The 13,543-nt window shown below is 51.9% G+C and overlaps 1 protein-coding gene across 2 annotated transcripts in view; it reads left to right on the top strand.

The window, feature by feature from the left end:
- Positions 1-13,543, top strand: part of Slit1 (slit guidance ligand 1) — a 139,582-nt gene that overhangs the window by 98,367 nt on the left and 27,672 nt on the right. Inside the window, exons 14-23 of one of the 2 annotated variants that reach the window (XM_055591540.1) lie at positions 1,959-2,122; positions 2,776-2,799; positions 2,947-3,091; positions 4,070-4,144; positions 4,328-4,471; positions 6,625-6,768; positions 7,100-7,266; positions 9,638-9,770; positions 10,563-10,631; positions 12,559-12,630. In XM_055591540.1, coding sequence (XP_055447515.1) covers positions 1,959-2,122; positions 2,776-2,799; positions 2,947-3,091; positions 4,070-4,144; positions 4,328-4,471; positions 6,625-6,768; positions 7,100-7,266; positions 9,638-9,770; positions 10,563-10,631; positions 12,559-12,630 — 1,137 coding nt within the window. The remainder of the gene's footprint in view (positions 1-1,958; positions 2,123-2,775; positions 2,800-2,946; positions 3,092-4,069; positions 4,145-4,327; positions 4,472-6,624; positions 6,769-7,099; positions 7,267-9,637; positions 9,771-10,562; positions 10,632-12,558; positions 12,631-13,543) is intronic. The other variant, XM_055591539.1, reaches the window with a different exon arrangement.

Genomic DNA, 13,543 nt, shown 5'->3' with positions numbered 1-13,543 from the left:
TGTCCCCAGAGACTTCTCCCTGCCATTCCTTACACATGAAGAGACTTAGATCTGTCTGTCTTTCCACTGTCAGAGTGTCTGCTGCCATTAGCTTGTAGCCACAGGGGCACATGTGCTTAGGTGTTCTTTTAATACTGGAGAATGTCTCTTTGTCCTCTCTGGCTGCCTGTCCCTGGAACTTGTTAAAACATCTGATCTGAGGCTGTTCCTTGGTAGTAGAGTTCTTACCTGGATTAGCACAAAGCCCTGAACTCATTCTGTACACACACACACACACACACACACACTTTTGTCAAAACTCTTGAGTTTGTGCAGAAACCACCTGTCCCTGTGGTTAGTGCAAGTTTTCTAGGTTGTTTTACACCGAAATAACTCATTCTCAAAAATCTCACATTCTGCTGCACCGCTGAGCCTGTCGCATTGATTGGAAAGAGCTGTCTGCCCAGCACAGGCAGTGTACTAGGGCACAGACCGGGGTGAGGGGAAGCTGGGAAGCTCCTTAGTGGCCTCCATCCTGCCTCAAATGGCTCAGTCTACCTGGCAAGTCAGCATCATATTCTCTTGCCCACTGAGTGGGATGTGGAGGTAGGGGAGGGACCTGGAGGTGAGAAGAGCCGAGACTCAAACAGGCAAGTAGAGAGAAAGCTGGCTCAATGCAGACCCTGTTCAGCCTCCCAAGCCAGGAGGTGATGGATGGGAGAAAGGGTGTCTGAAGTCTAGACTGAGCTGGACACAGACCCTGGGCCAGGGGTCACACTTAAGCTTTGAGAGCTCTGCAGTTCCTAGCAAGAGGCTGTACTGGGGCTGATGAGCATTACAGCTTGTTGATGGCTCTCAGCTGGAGAAGTGGTCCTGCCTTGGCCCCATGGCCCTTCGGCCCTAGTTCCATATTGTGTGTGTAAGTTCTGGCTCAAAAGTGGCAGCTGGGACAGGGGCAGGGCTACTCTTCCCCAGCTGTCTTCATTCTGGCAGCCCTCTAGGACATGCCTAGTGGGATGGAGCCCAGACATAGGTCTGTCGGCTTGCTGATGGCATGTTTCAGAAGTAGTAGGTGTGGGCTGGAGAGATGACTCTGTGCTTAAAGTGACTATTGCTCTCACAGAGGACTGGAGTTCTGTTTCCATCACCCCACACTGGGCAGCTTACCAGCACCTTCTGCCCTCCTCTGGCACCTGTACTCATATGTGCGTGCCTACAGATATACACACGCATACAATTAAAAATGAAATAAATCCTTTAAGAAAAGAACTGGTGGCTGACTTGCTGGGGTGGTAGGAATGGTAGCAGCTACCTCTGTTCGCAGTTCCCACATTTCACTCCTCACCTGTTGGTGACACAGGCAGCTGGCAGGGAACTGAATGAGCAGCTATCTGTTTCCTGCTCTTTCCTGGGGCGAGAGACTGCCAGAAACCTGTCACAGAAAAGCACTGCTGTGGCATGGGCTGGGAATGGTGGTTTCAGGTGCAGCGCGTTGCAGATAGACCCAGCCTAGCTCCCCCGTTGCTCTTCAGGGTGGTGCCTGTAGGTATGGGCTGTAGGAGAGAAAGAAACTTACACCATGGCTGCCATGGTGAGGCCCAGAAGCCGTGTCTGGCTTGGCAGTCTGTCACCTCAGCTTCATTAGGAAGAAGCAGGTTGGTCTGTTAATCTGTCAGTCTCTCCATCCCTTCTCTCCTCACTCACACTCATGAGATACTCAAGTCAGAGGAGAGAAAGGATTGGCAGCCGGGACAGAGACGCTTGGAGCGATGTGAGGTTGGCTCTGCAGGAAGCTGCAGGTCTTCACTAACGAATCCTTCCCCTGTGAGGGGCCAGACAAAGACAGGGGGGTGCACACTGATAACGTTCATGGCTAGCTCTGGCCTTTTTGAGGCCTTGTGGCACTGGCTCAGCCCCGGATGTCCAGGTATAGGTCAGCAACCATGGTCTCTGACAGCCCATTTGTTTCCTTTGGACAGGCATCTGGCCCAGAACCCATTCATCTGTGACTGCAACCTCAAGTGGCTGGCAGACTTCTTACGTACCAACCCCATTGAGACAAGTGGGGCCCGCTGTGCCAGCCCCCGGCGTCTTGCCAATAAGCGTATTGGACAGATTAAAAGCAAGAAGTTCCGGTGCTCGGGTAAGGCCCACCTGTGTGTCTCCAGTGGGCTCAGGGACCAGGATTGTGTCCTTGTGGTCTTCACAAAGATGCCCTCAGACACTTTGGAGCCTGCTGGGGGTGAGCCCTGCATTCAACTTAGAAGGGATGGTTCCTCTGTCTTGCCTCTCACTTTACTGCAGCCTGGAGGAGGCAGGCCCGCTGAAGCTGTAGAGGGAGAGCTAGCCACCCATCCCTCTGCTCCCAGGCCAGCGCTTCTGTGTGTTCAAGGCCAAGGAAGCATCTCAGTGAGGGTGAAGGCCCTCCTGGGACTAAGATGGAGACGGTCTTCAGCAGGTGAAGCCCACCTGGTGTCAGGCCGTGGTCAGTTTGAGTCAGGTTCTGAGCCTGGGTTTTGGTCCAGGAGCCCAGTGTCACCTCTGACTTAACGCTTTCCATGAGGTCAGCACAGTGCCTGCCTGTGTTGTGCAGGTGAGAGCTTCAGCAGGCCTGGGGATGCGGGTACTCTGGAGTAAGGCCTTCTACACATGAAGATGGACAGGGGAGAGGCAGTTCCCCGCAGGGTCCCAGCGGCGTCCCTGCGGTGCCTTCCACACTGTGGGTGTGCCGCTCACCTGGCAGTTTGCTTCCATATCCTGATGCGTTTGTTTGTTTGTTTGTTTGTGTTTCCCCAGCCAAAGAACAGTACTTCATCCCAGGTAGGAGAGTTGGGGCATGAGGCCATCTCAGGGCAGGGGCAGGCAGGCATGGTGACAGAAGAGGGAAGCCTGGGGTCGGGGGCGTTGGGAGGCCTTGGCTGCTCAGAGCCTACTCAAGCCCTCAGCCCTGCCACCCTCTCACTACAGGGACAGAGGATTACCACCTGAACAGCGAGTGCACCAGTGACGTGGCGTGTCCCCACAAGTGCCGTTGCGAGGCCGGTGTGGTGGAGTGTTCCAGCCTGAAGCTCTCCAAGATCCCTGAGCGCATCCCCCAGTCCACGGCTGAATTGTGAGCCCCTGAGCTGCCCACTGTCCCCCTGGCACCTGCTAACTTCCCTGGGTCTCTTCAGGGTTTCTTTTCCCAGCCAGCTCTGTGTGGGGGATCATGGGAGAGGCTGGCTGGAGCATGCCAGAGGGCAGTTTTGGCAAGATACAGCCCTCACCCACAACCCCTGCTCCTGCTTCCCTGCCTCCTTTGGAGGAGTCTTTGGCATCCAGGACAGGTCACCAGTATGAACCATGAGTGGCTTTCCTTAGGGACAGTTCTTTAGGGAGACAGGAGTCTATTATCTCAAGTGGGGGCTTAAGTCATTCCTTAACTACTGTTTTTCTTTATTTAAAAGTAGAAATTTGTGTGCCTGTGTCTGTATATGCAAAATTCCACACATATTTGTCTTCTGTGTATGCAAATTTTCATTATTTCCTTTTTACACTTATTCATGTGTGTGTGTGTGTGTGTGTGTGTGTGTGTGTGTATTTTCAGGTCATGGTGCATGTCTGATCAGAAGCTAGCTTTTGGGAGTCAGTTCTCTCTCCTTCTACCTTGTAGAAGAGTATAGAATTCAAGTAGTCAGGAATTCAGGTTTGGTGGCAGGCATCTTTACCTGCTAAAATATCTTGCTGTCCCTTCATTACATTTTTTTTAAGATCTAATTTATTTTACATATGATGCTCTATTTGCATGTATACCTGCCTGCCAGATGAGGGCAGGTATACATGGTTTCTGGGAATTGAACTCAGGACCTCTGGAAGAGCAGACAGTGCTCTTAACCTCTGAGCCATCTCTCCAGCCCCTCATTACATTTTTTTTAATGTTAAAAAATATACTCCAGCCACACATACCCCTTTTGCCCAGCGCCAGCCAGCTCCAGCTTGTCTTTGAAATGGGCTCATTGGCCTTCTGTTTACACCCCATAGTCTCAATGTGAAGAGGATGTTTAGGTTGATTGTATATGTGTGCATTTGTTCCATCCCTTGCCTTTCACAGACGACTGAACAACAATGAGATTTCTATCCTAGAGGCCACTGGGTTGTTTAAGAAACTCTCGCACCTGAAGAAAATGTGAGTTTCCCATTGGTGGAGAGGTGCCCATCAAGATGCTGGCACGGGATGGAAAAGAAAAGGCTGGGTGTGGGGCGCTCGCTGGGGGTGGGGCGGGTTTCCCAGGTGTGGAGGTGGTGGACACAGGGAGGGAGAGACTCCTGGGTGCAGAGGACTCACATCCTTCCCTGCCTCCTTTCCCAGAAACCTGAGCAACAACAAGGTGTCGGAAATCGAAGACGGGACGTTTGAGGGTGCCGCCTCTGTCAGCGAGCTGCACCTGACTGCCAACCAGCTGGAGTCCATCAGGAGCGGCATGTTCCGTGGTCTGGATGGCTTGCGGACCCTGTGAGTGGGTGGGGCTGGGGGCACAGGGACAGGCCACAGTACGGGCCTATTCACTAAAGAGAAATGGCCTCCCCCCAATCTTCACTGGCAGGAAGGTGGGACCCCTGCGGAGCCTGTCTGGTAGGACAGACAGCTCATGTTGGTAACTGGTGAGGCCCGTCCTCTTGACCTTGGGATGTGGCCTGGCCCCTGGTGAAGGGGTGAAGAGATCAAGGCATTGGTCAAGGCTGTTGGGATACAGATGGCATGTGCTTAAGAGTGACCAGAACAACCAGAGGAGGGGTGGCTGGCTGTGAGGGGATGCTGCTAAGGCGGCTTGGTATGTGTAGATGTCAAAGCAGAGACGTCCACTATACCTAGAACAATCCTGGACTCTGTGGCTTGGGGCCGGACACAGCCCTCTGGGCCTTGGGAGGCCCCTGCAGGGAGGTCCCTTTGCCCAGGCAGCACTGGTTCTTTAGTGTCCTGCACAGAGGGCTACATTCCTGTAGGCTCCCACGGATGTTCCGGCTACCCTGTCCAGTGCAGCGCCACCTGTGGGACACCCTTCACGCCTACTCGGTCTAGTATGAATGGCTGCTGATGGGCAGCAGCTGTCCTGGAAGCTCAACCCTCCGAGCTACTTCCCAGGTTTCAAGTCCCAGACACACAGCAGCGGCATAGCTTTGTCACCTGCTGTTTGCGATGTGTAAATGAGTATGGGATGCCTGTGGAGTTCTGTGAAAGGGGGTCCAGTCAGGTTCAGTCTTTCCTGTGAGCAGGGTGTGGCCATATTTCCAGACTGCTCCTGTTTAGCTGGTCCCCTCCCTCTTACATCTGACCTATTCCCCTTGGGTCCTGGGGGAGATCTAACCAGTCGCTTGTGTTCTTCCTGGGGCAGGCTCAGAGAGAAGGAGAGGGACCTGGGAGGGTCAGTGTGGGGACGGAGGCAGCAAAAACCCAGGAGGGACTGCGCAGTGTCTAGAACCTCAGTCTACCAGCAAGTGACCAGCGTCATTGCTGGTGTTGACAGGGGCCCTTCTCAGGCTCTATGTGGATACATCTTTACACTTACAGACACGATACACACAGGCACATATATGTGTATACACACAGGTCGCTATAGATAGACCCGTATAACCATCACCACAGTCTTTGTCATACACATATCCAGTTTCTCTGAAAAACTGTTACTGTCCTTTCATTATCATTATTATTATTAGCATAAAAGGGACATCTAATCAGCTGTGTGTGTGTGGCACATGCCTTTAATTCCAGGAGGCAGAGACAGGTAGATCTCTGTGAGTTTGAGGCCAGCCTGATCTACAGAGTTCCAGGACAGCTAAGACTACACAGAGAAACCCTGACTCAAAAACAAAACGAAACACGTTTAATCGGGGGACAGGAGAAATAGCTCAGTGGTTAAAAGTGCTTATTGCTCCTGCAGACGACCAGGGTCTGGTCACCAGCGTCCACATGATAGCTCACACCCATCTATAACTCTAATTCTGGCCTCCGTGGGCGGTTACACACATGTGGTGCAAATAAATTTGTGCAGGCAAAAACATAATTAAAAAAAAAAACATTTTCATTAGATACAGACTCCTTGGTGAAATTTTGAGTACACGATACGGTATGGTTTGCTGAAGTCACTGCCGCACTGGAATTTTCAGGCACTCTCTTCCTGCTCTGGCCTAAGCTGGCATTATGATGATTGTGTTTTGATTTCTTCTCCAATTTGACAAAAACTGGGTGTCACTTAGGTGTCCTTGGTTGCTGGCTAACCAGTCTGACAAGCTTCATGCATGTTCACATTCCATGTTTTTGTCTCTTGGAATCGCCTGCCCTGTGCTGGCTTGGTTTCCGCTTTCCGTTTTGGTTGGGGGGTGGGAATTAAAGGGGTCTTGGAGGGTGGGTGAGTAAGGGGGCAGGGCATTGCTGCAGATAGGAGTGAGGAAGAAAGACACCCTAGCAGGGCCAGATGTGGCAGGGTCCTAGCAGGTGCCAGTCTGAGAAAATGGCCAGGGGCTTGGGGACACGCTTTCACAGCTGTTTGGGAGCCATTAGTGGTTTTTAGGTTGGACCGTGGCTTCCAAACTGTTGAGGTAGACTGCAGCGGGTCATGGGGAGGGGGGAGCGGTTCCGCCTCCTCTCTCATCACCCCTCCTCCCCAGCATGCTGAGGAACAACCGCATCAGCTGCATCCACAATGACAGCTTCACGGGGCTGCGCAACGTGCGGCTCCTGTCACTTTACGACAACCACATCACCACCATCTCCCCTGGGGCCTTCGACACCCTCCAGGCCCTGTCCACCCTGTAAGTCTCAGCCTTCGGGGAAGGACAGGCAGGCTGGTGGCTCGGGTGGGGCCGGGGGCGGGAAGCCTTGTTCCACCACGGCAGGGGGCGGGGCGCGGGGGCGGGCCAGTCGCTTCCTGGGTCTGACTTTTGAAGAGCGCCTTCAGGGGAGGCTCGGGTCCTTCTGGATCCTCCCGCCCCTAGTTCAGCCTCTGTCCTCGAAGTTGCTCACTTAGGAGATAAAAGCTGTCTGTGCGCGGGCATCAGGCGGCCGTGTGGCCAGGACAGGACCTGCTGCGTTCACCCAGGCTGAAAAAAGTGCCTCCCTGACCACATTCCCTGACCCTTCCAGAAACCTGCTCGCCAACCCCTTCAACTGCAACTGCCAGCTAGCCTGGCTGGGCGACTGGCTTCGGAAGAGGAAAATTGTGACAGGAAACCCACGCTGTCAGAACCCAGACTTCCTGCGGCAGATTCCCCTGCAGGATGTGGCCTTTCCTGACTTCAGGTGTGAGGAAGGTAACTTGGGGCCATGTGGCAGGGAGAGGGTGGCCAGAGGGACTGGGCAGGCAGCACCCTACTGGGCCCGGAGGAGGGAAGAGGAGACACTCTTGCCTGGAGCTGCCTCTTTGTAGTCAGATGTGTATGTATGTATGTATGTATGTATGTATGTATGAATGAATGAATGTATATGTATGTCTCTATATATGACTACATATATATGTATGTATATGTGTATATGCACATATACATATGTGTGTGTGTAAAACATGGATAGAGGGAAGATATAAACATGGACAGAGAGAAAAATATAAAAACTTCTCAGTTCTTTTTCCTTATGGGAATGTGTTTAACCATTCCAGCTCCAGGCTCCTGAGGCCACCATGTCTTTTGCACACAGAAGGAATCCCCTGAGCCCCACTGCCCACATGTGGAAGGCTTGGTCATTCTGTGCTCTAGTGTCCTGTTCCTCTCCGCTCTGAGTCACTGTTTTCCACAGCCATCGTGCCCTTCTAGCAGGATGTAGCTTTTCTTCAGTTCTTTCCAGGCGCCACACACCGAGGCTCCCATCAGAAGCAGATGTTTCCTGGGTGATCTAGCAAGTAGTACCCTCAGCTGCCCCTGTTCTTAAGTGTCTCTCAGCACATCCTGCCGCCACAGGAGCCTTTCTCAGGCGGATGTTAGCTCTCAACCCCCTCTGCTGCTGGACACAGACACTTGTCCCTGGTCTTCTGCTATACCACAGCATACCCCATACCCCTGCGCTGAAAGCACCCTAGCCAGGTCATGTGGAGATGATGGGAGATGGGGAGGGGACAACTTTCACACCAAGAAAGACAACTTTTTTTTTTTTCTTTTCTTGATTTTTCAAGTTTCTCTGTGTAGCTCTGGCTGTCCTGCACTTGCTTGGTAGACCAGGCTGGCCTCGGACTCAGAGAGATCTGCCTGCCTCTGTCTCCTGAATGCTGGGATTAAGGTGTGCACCAGCATGCCAGACCTTCTAAGAATATTTTTTTTCTGCTTTGAAAATAAACAAACAAAAAACTCAAGCCAAGCATGGGACCACATAGGTCCCACACATCATGTGCACGCATTCACGTGATAGTCTCTTTTTCTCATAAAGAGAATACACCATTGTTTCTTTAGAATAAGAAAATACAATCCAGGGGCTAGAAAAGTCACCCATGTACCTCCTCCCCACCCAGACCCCAGCGCTGGGCCCCCTCTGTGGACATTCTGCAGTGCAGTTTTCCAGCTCCCTACCGTGTGCCTGCATGTGGGGACACACTCAGGTTCCCTGCAAAGCCCTTTTGTCACAAACCATCCCTGTCTAGAGGACACCACTGAGCCAGCCCTTGTGGCTTGGCATTTAGCAAACTTTCCAGTGATGATTTTATATTGTGCTGTCAGGAACCCCAACATAGGTAACTCCTTCTCAAACAAATATGATGCTCCCTTTAGAACAACTTCCTAGGAGGGAAAAGGTGTAAACATTTTTTTTTTTTTTGAGCTGTTGCTGTGATGAGACAGTGGGCCCAGGGGCCAGGAGAACGGCTTCCAGAGGCTGTCTGCCTGCAGCCTTGTCCAGTGCTGCCGTCAAGGCCAGGGGACTTTGCATAGTTACTTAAGCACCCTGGGTTTAGTTCCGTCCTCTCTAGAAGGGGTCCATTGTAGCACGTCTTCTTAGGGGCGTTTTGAGGATTCAGTGAGCTCGTCTTTATGACAACAGTGTCTGAACTCGGTCAGCTGCTGTAACTGAGTCTCTGTCGGCAGAGCATGTATAAGTGCACAAACTGTTTCTTCACGTTCTCAACAGCTCTCACCACTGACTGCGCTGCATCCCACCACAAGAAAGGTAGACACGCAGAGGGTTCTTTACTGAAGAAACAAATGATGAACGAAGGGGTCAGTGCTCTGCGTCAGCCAGGCCTAGGTTTCAGCCCTCGTCAGCTTGAGGACGAGTCACTCACCCTGTCCAGATCTCAGTGAAATAGAAAACCATTCTCTTCTTCATCCATCCATGCCTGAGATGGGTTGCATGGTGGTCCTGGACTTACTGGTGCATCCTTTACAGTCTAGCCAAGGGGAGCAACTTAACACAGTTCTAGGCAGTATCGGGCGCTGAAGAAGTAGCAGCGGGTCCTCCTCTGTTGGGGGCCACTTTGGGTCTGAGGCAGGAGAGGTTATCTCAGGTCTGTTTTAATCTGGAAACTGTTCCAGAAGTCTTTGTTCCTGTTGGTGTTAGCTAATGACATGAAGGTAAAAAGAGGCTTGGCCCAGGGTGGCCGAGGCAGTGTCAGAGAAGAGCTGCTGCTCTGACCGGGTCCCAGAGACTTGCCCAGTGAAACCAGGCCCCTGACTGACCAGGCTGTCACACCTTCCTCCCTAGGCCAGGAGGAAGCAGGCTGCCTGCCCCGCCCCCAGTGCCCCCAGGAGTGCGCCTGCCTAGACACGGTGGTCCGGTGCAGCAACAAACACCTCCAGGCCCTGCCCAAGGGCATCCCCAAGAATGTCACAGAACTGTGAGTAGCCCCAGCTTGCAATCTGTTGGCCTGAGAGACTGGACTGGTAGGGGGGGTTAACCCAGAAAGGTCTCCAGGAAGGTTCTCAACCTTCCTAACGCTGCGACCCTTTAATACAGTTCCTCATGTTGTGGTGACCCCCAACCATTGCATTAATTTTGTTGCTACCTCTTAATAGTAATTTTTGCCACTATTATGAATTATAATGTAAATATATGATATGCAGATATCTGTTTGACAAACAACCCCTGTTTTAACAACTGCAAGGGGTCACGACCCACAGGTTGAGAACCACTGCCCTAGTCCCTTCTCTATAGCTACCTTAGGACAAAGTCACAGTAATGGCTCTGCGTTTAAAATAAAACAGAGCATTGCTTTTCCCACTTCACAGTGTTTGTCGGGAAGACATTGCTAATGTCTATAGATGCAATGTTCTTCAACTGGATCAGCTCTGGTCCCCACAACAAATCTGTTTTTTGGTTGGAAATGCTCCCCCCTCTTTTTACCACCACAAGCAGCACCTACATGTACACCCCTTTAGTGAAACTTCTACTCCAGAAGAGCTGCCTAGAACTCTTGCTGCCTTTGGCTAGAGGCCTCTCAGGAGAAGCTGTGTCCTTTCTCTTTCCCTTGGTTCCAGCTGGGTGCGAAGGTGTCCTGACCCTCATCTCCCCGCACCAACATCCAGCATCGTGCGGCACAGGCTCAGAGCTCCCGGTGTCTGAGCTCCTGGATGCCTGTGGATGAAAATGCACGTGACAGGGTGTCATGCTGTTGTGTTCTCTTCCTCAGCTATTTGGACGGAAACCAGTTCACCTTGGTGCCAGGACAGCTGTCTACCTTCAAGTATCTGCAGCTTGTGTGAGTATCCGGGTTTCTTGAGGATCCCAGGCCTGCCTCAGAGGCCAGGAGGACCATTGGTACCTAATCACCGTAGCTCCACCGGTCCAGGAGTCTCCCATTTGTGAGCAGATGCTGTTAATGAATCCTGCCTGCTCTCCTATTCCTTCCTCAAGGAAGGCCTGTGCTGGGGAGCTGTTTTGCCATCTGGTGGCCAAACCTAGACATTGCATGGGTTGGGCCTGTTGCTCTGCCCACATCATCTCCCCAAATCTCCCTGTAGGCTGGTAATTATTGTTGCTCTGTGTGATCCCTGAAAGGCGCCAGGGATGATGCAGAGCCTCTCAGCATCATCCTCCAGACAAAAAAATGAAACAAGGTAGCTTATGAGTCCACATGCTATTTTTTTCTTAGAGAAAAAGCAGCTGCTATGACTGCCTTCCACCCTTTCTGCCCCGTGGGAGTACTCAGAATAAGCCCCTGGATAATAAGTTGACTACTCTTAGTGTCCCAGTGTAACTAGCACCTCATTCAACTGTTTTCGTCTGTGTCTTAGTCAGAGTCTATTAAAAAAAAAAAGCCCAGAAAACATTCCATCACAGTGTGCCTGGCCGCAGAGCTCTGGCCGCGTGAAGCCAGTGGGTCGATGTCAATCGAGAACTGCGTTTAATGAGTTTGGCCTCAGTGTCAACTGAGAACTGTTATTCGTGGGTTTGTTCCTAGACAGGGAGCAAGGGTAGAGGTCAGCATACTGCTCCCTGCCCTGCACCGAGAAAGCTTTGCGTGGAAACAGTGTGGCTGGTGACATTCAGTTCAATGGCCACTTTGCACAGTACTGGCTTACAGCGTTGTGAGGCTGCAATTCGTCTGTCTTTGCTGGATGACCAGTGTGCTTTACGTGGATTGAGCGTAAAACGGTGACTGGTGTCAGAGAAGGAGAGCCCATTCTACAAGCTCCCCAGCCTTCCTGTGGCCTAATCTTTGCCAGTGGCGATAAATTCAGAGTGGAAGCTGATGAGAGGAGGGTCTCAGGAAGCCATGTGTGGATGCTGGCTTAAGTTAGGAAGGAACTTAGGAAGGGGGCCAGATGTGAAGAGTGATCAGGGGCCGTGCCATGATACCAGGGGTGGATACCAGGCTGTGCCATGATACCCAGTCCTGGGTTGCCAGGCTGAGGAGGTACCAGGAAGAACTCCACTGAGGGTTCGAGGGCACCGGGTGGAATTCAATTCCAAAGAGCAGGCTGGCCCTGGGGTGTCAGCTCAAGACAGTGAGGAGAGCCTGAGACAGCACTGAGGACACTTAGAATGGACTGAGGAGTGCAAAGCTGGGACCTTCCCATCCTGAGGCCCGTGTCTGCCAGGGACTAGAAGATGGGGCCCCAGGGGAGGAGGCCGCAGACACAGCCGGGGCAGGGGAGGAGGGAAGCGTGGTGGAAGGGTGTGTAAGCATTGTCTTCTGCACCCATTGTGGCCAGTGACTGTGGGAGAAGCTGCAGCGACAGGGGAGGGGTGGGCCCAGCCCCCCTCTGGCCAGCTGGCCGGCCCTGTGTGAGTTAATCACTCAGAGACTGGAGACTCCAGCTCTTTATGTGTAAAATGGGATTTCACCCTATCTCATAGGTTGGGGGCCTAGTGTTCTAGCTGTGAGGGATGCTTCCCAGAGAAGCTATGGCAGGTAGAGTTGGTCAGTGCCCTCAGAGGGAGCATTTCTATTGCAGAAAGGGGCAGGAGCCAGCTGTACCTGCAGAGGGGAGGTGGGAGGCAGAGAAAGGACAGAGGGAGTCAGTTGCAAACCCAGTGTGCCCCCCCATCCTAACCAGACAGGGGGGCCTTGCCCTCCCCGCTGAGGGAGGGCCAAGAGCAAATGGGGGAGGGGAAGGCTCTGGAAGCTATCCAGGGGCAAGACCTTCTTTCTTTCCAAACACTGATGCTCTTGCTTTTTCCAGGGACCTGAGCAACAACAAGATCAGTTCCTTAAGCAATTCTTCCTTCACCAACATGAGCCAGCTGACCACACTGTGAGTCCCAGCAGGACCAGGCGGGCACATGGGCTATGGCGTCAGCCTGTGCTGGCCAGGGTCATTTGCAGATTCCCTTTCCTACCAGAGAGGGGCCTGAGAGCCTACAGATGAGATAACACCCCACTCATCACTTCTCAGCTTTTTGGCCATGATCTAATGTAAAAAGGAAACAACTTTTACTGTGAAATACAACACATATACGGGAAAGTGCAAAATATCCAAGTGTTCTGTTTACCTCATCATCGTAAAACTAGCACTATCGTGTCCTAGTTTTCTTTCTAGGTGTGACAAAACACCATGACCAAAAGCAACTTGGGGAGGAAGGGGTTTATTTCATCTTACACTTCCAAGTAACAGCCCATCACTGAGGCAAGCCAGAGCAGGAACTCCAGGTAGGGACTTGGAGGCAGGCTCTGAAGCAGAGGCCGTGGGGAAAGGCTGGCTTGCTCCTCCAGTTGGAGTTCAGCTGCCCCTTACTTATGTCTCCCAGAACTATTCACCTAGGAGTGGCGTTACCCACAGTCAGCTGGGTTCATCCACATTAATCATTCATCAAGAAAACGCTCCATAGACTAACCTACATGCCAATCTGATGGAGACATTTTCTCCACTGAGGTTCCTTCTCCCACTACCCCAGCTGTGTCAAGTTGACACAAAATTAACCAGCACACACATACCTCAGCCAAAAATGAAATGTTGTTAGCAACGCAAAGTCCCCTAGTCCCTTTCTGGTCCTTTCCCTCCATCCCAAGGCAGGGCCTGCCATCATTGACAGTAGTTGACTCTGATTTTTCTCTGTAGCATTTTCATCTGCACATAAATTTCTAAATAGCATTCTTTAATTTTGCTTAGTTTAAACCCAAAAGGATTGAATCATTTGGGAGACACTTTTATGTTTCCCTGGTTTTGC

The sequence above is a fragment of the Psammomys obesus genome, unplaced genomic scaffold, assembly GCF_907164565.1.
Source record: "Psammomys obesus unplaced genomic scaffold, mPsaObe1.curated_primary_1811, whole genome shotgun sequence".
Classification (NCBI taxonomy): domain Eukaryota; kingdom Metazoa; phylum Chordata; class Mammalia; order Rodentia; family Muridae; genus Psammomys; species Psammomys obesus.
The sequence above is the reverse complement of the archived record's forward strand: the minus strand, read 5'-3'. Positions and strand labels throughout refer to the sequence as shown.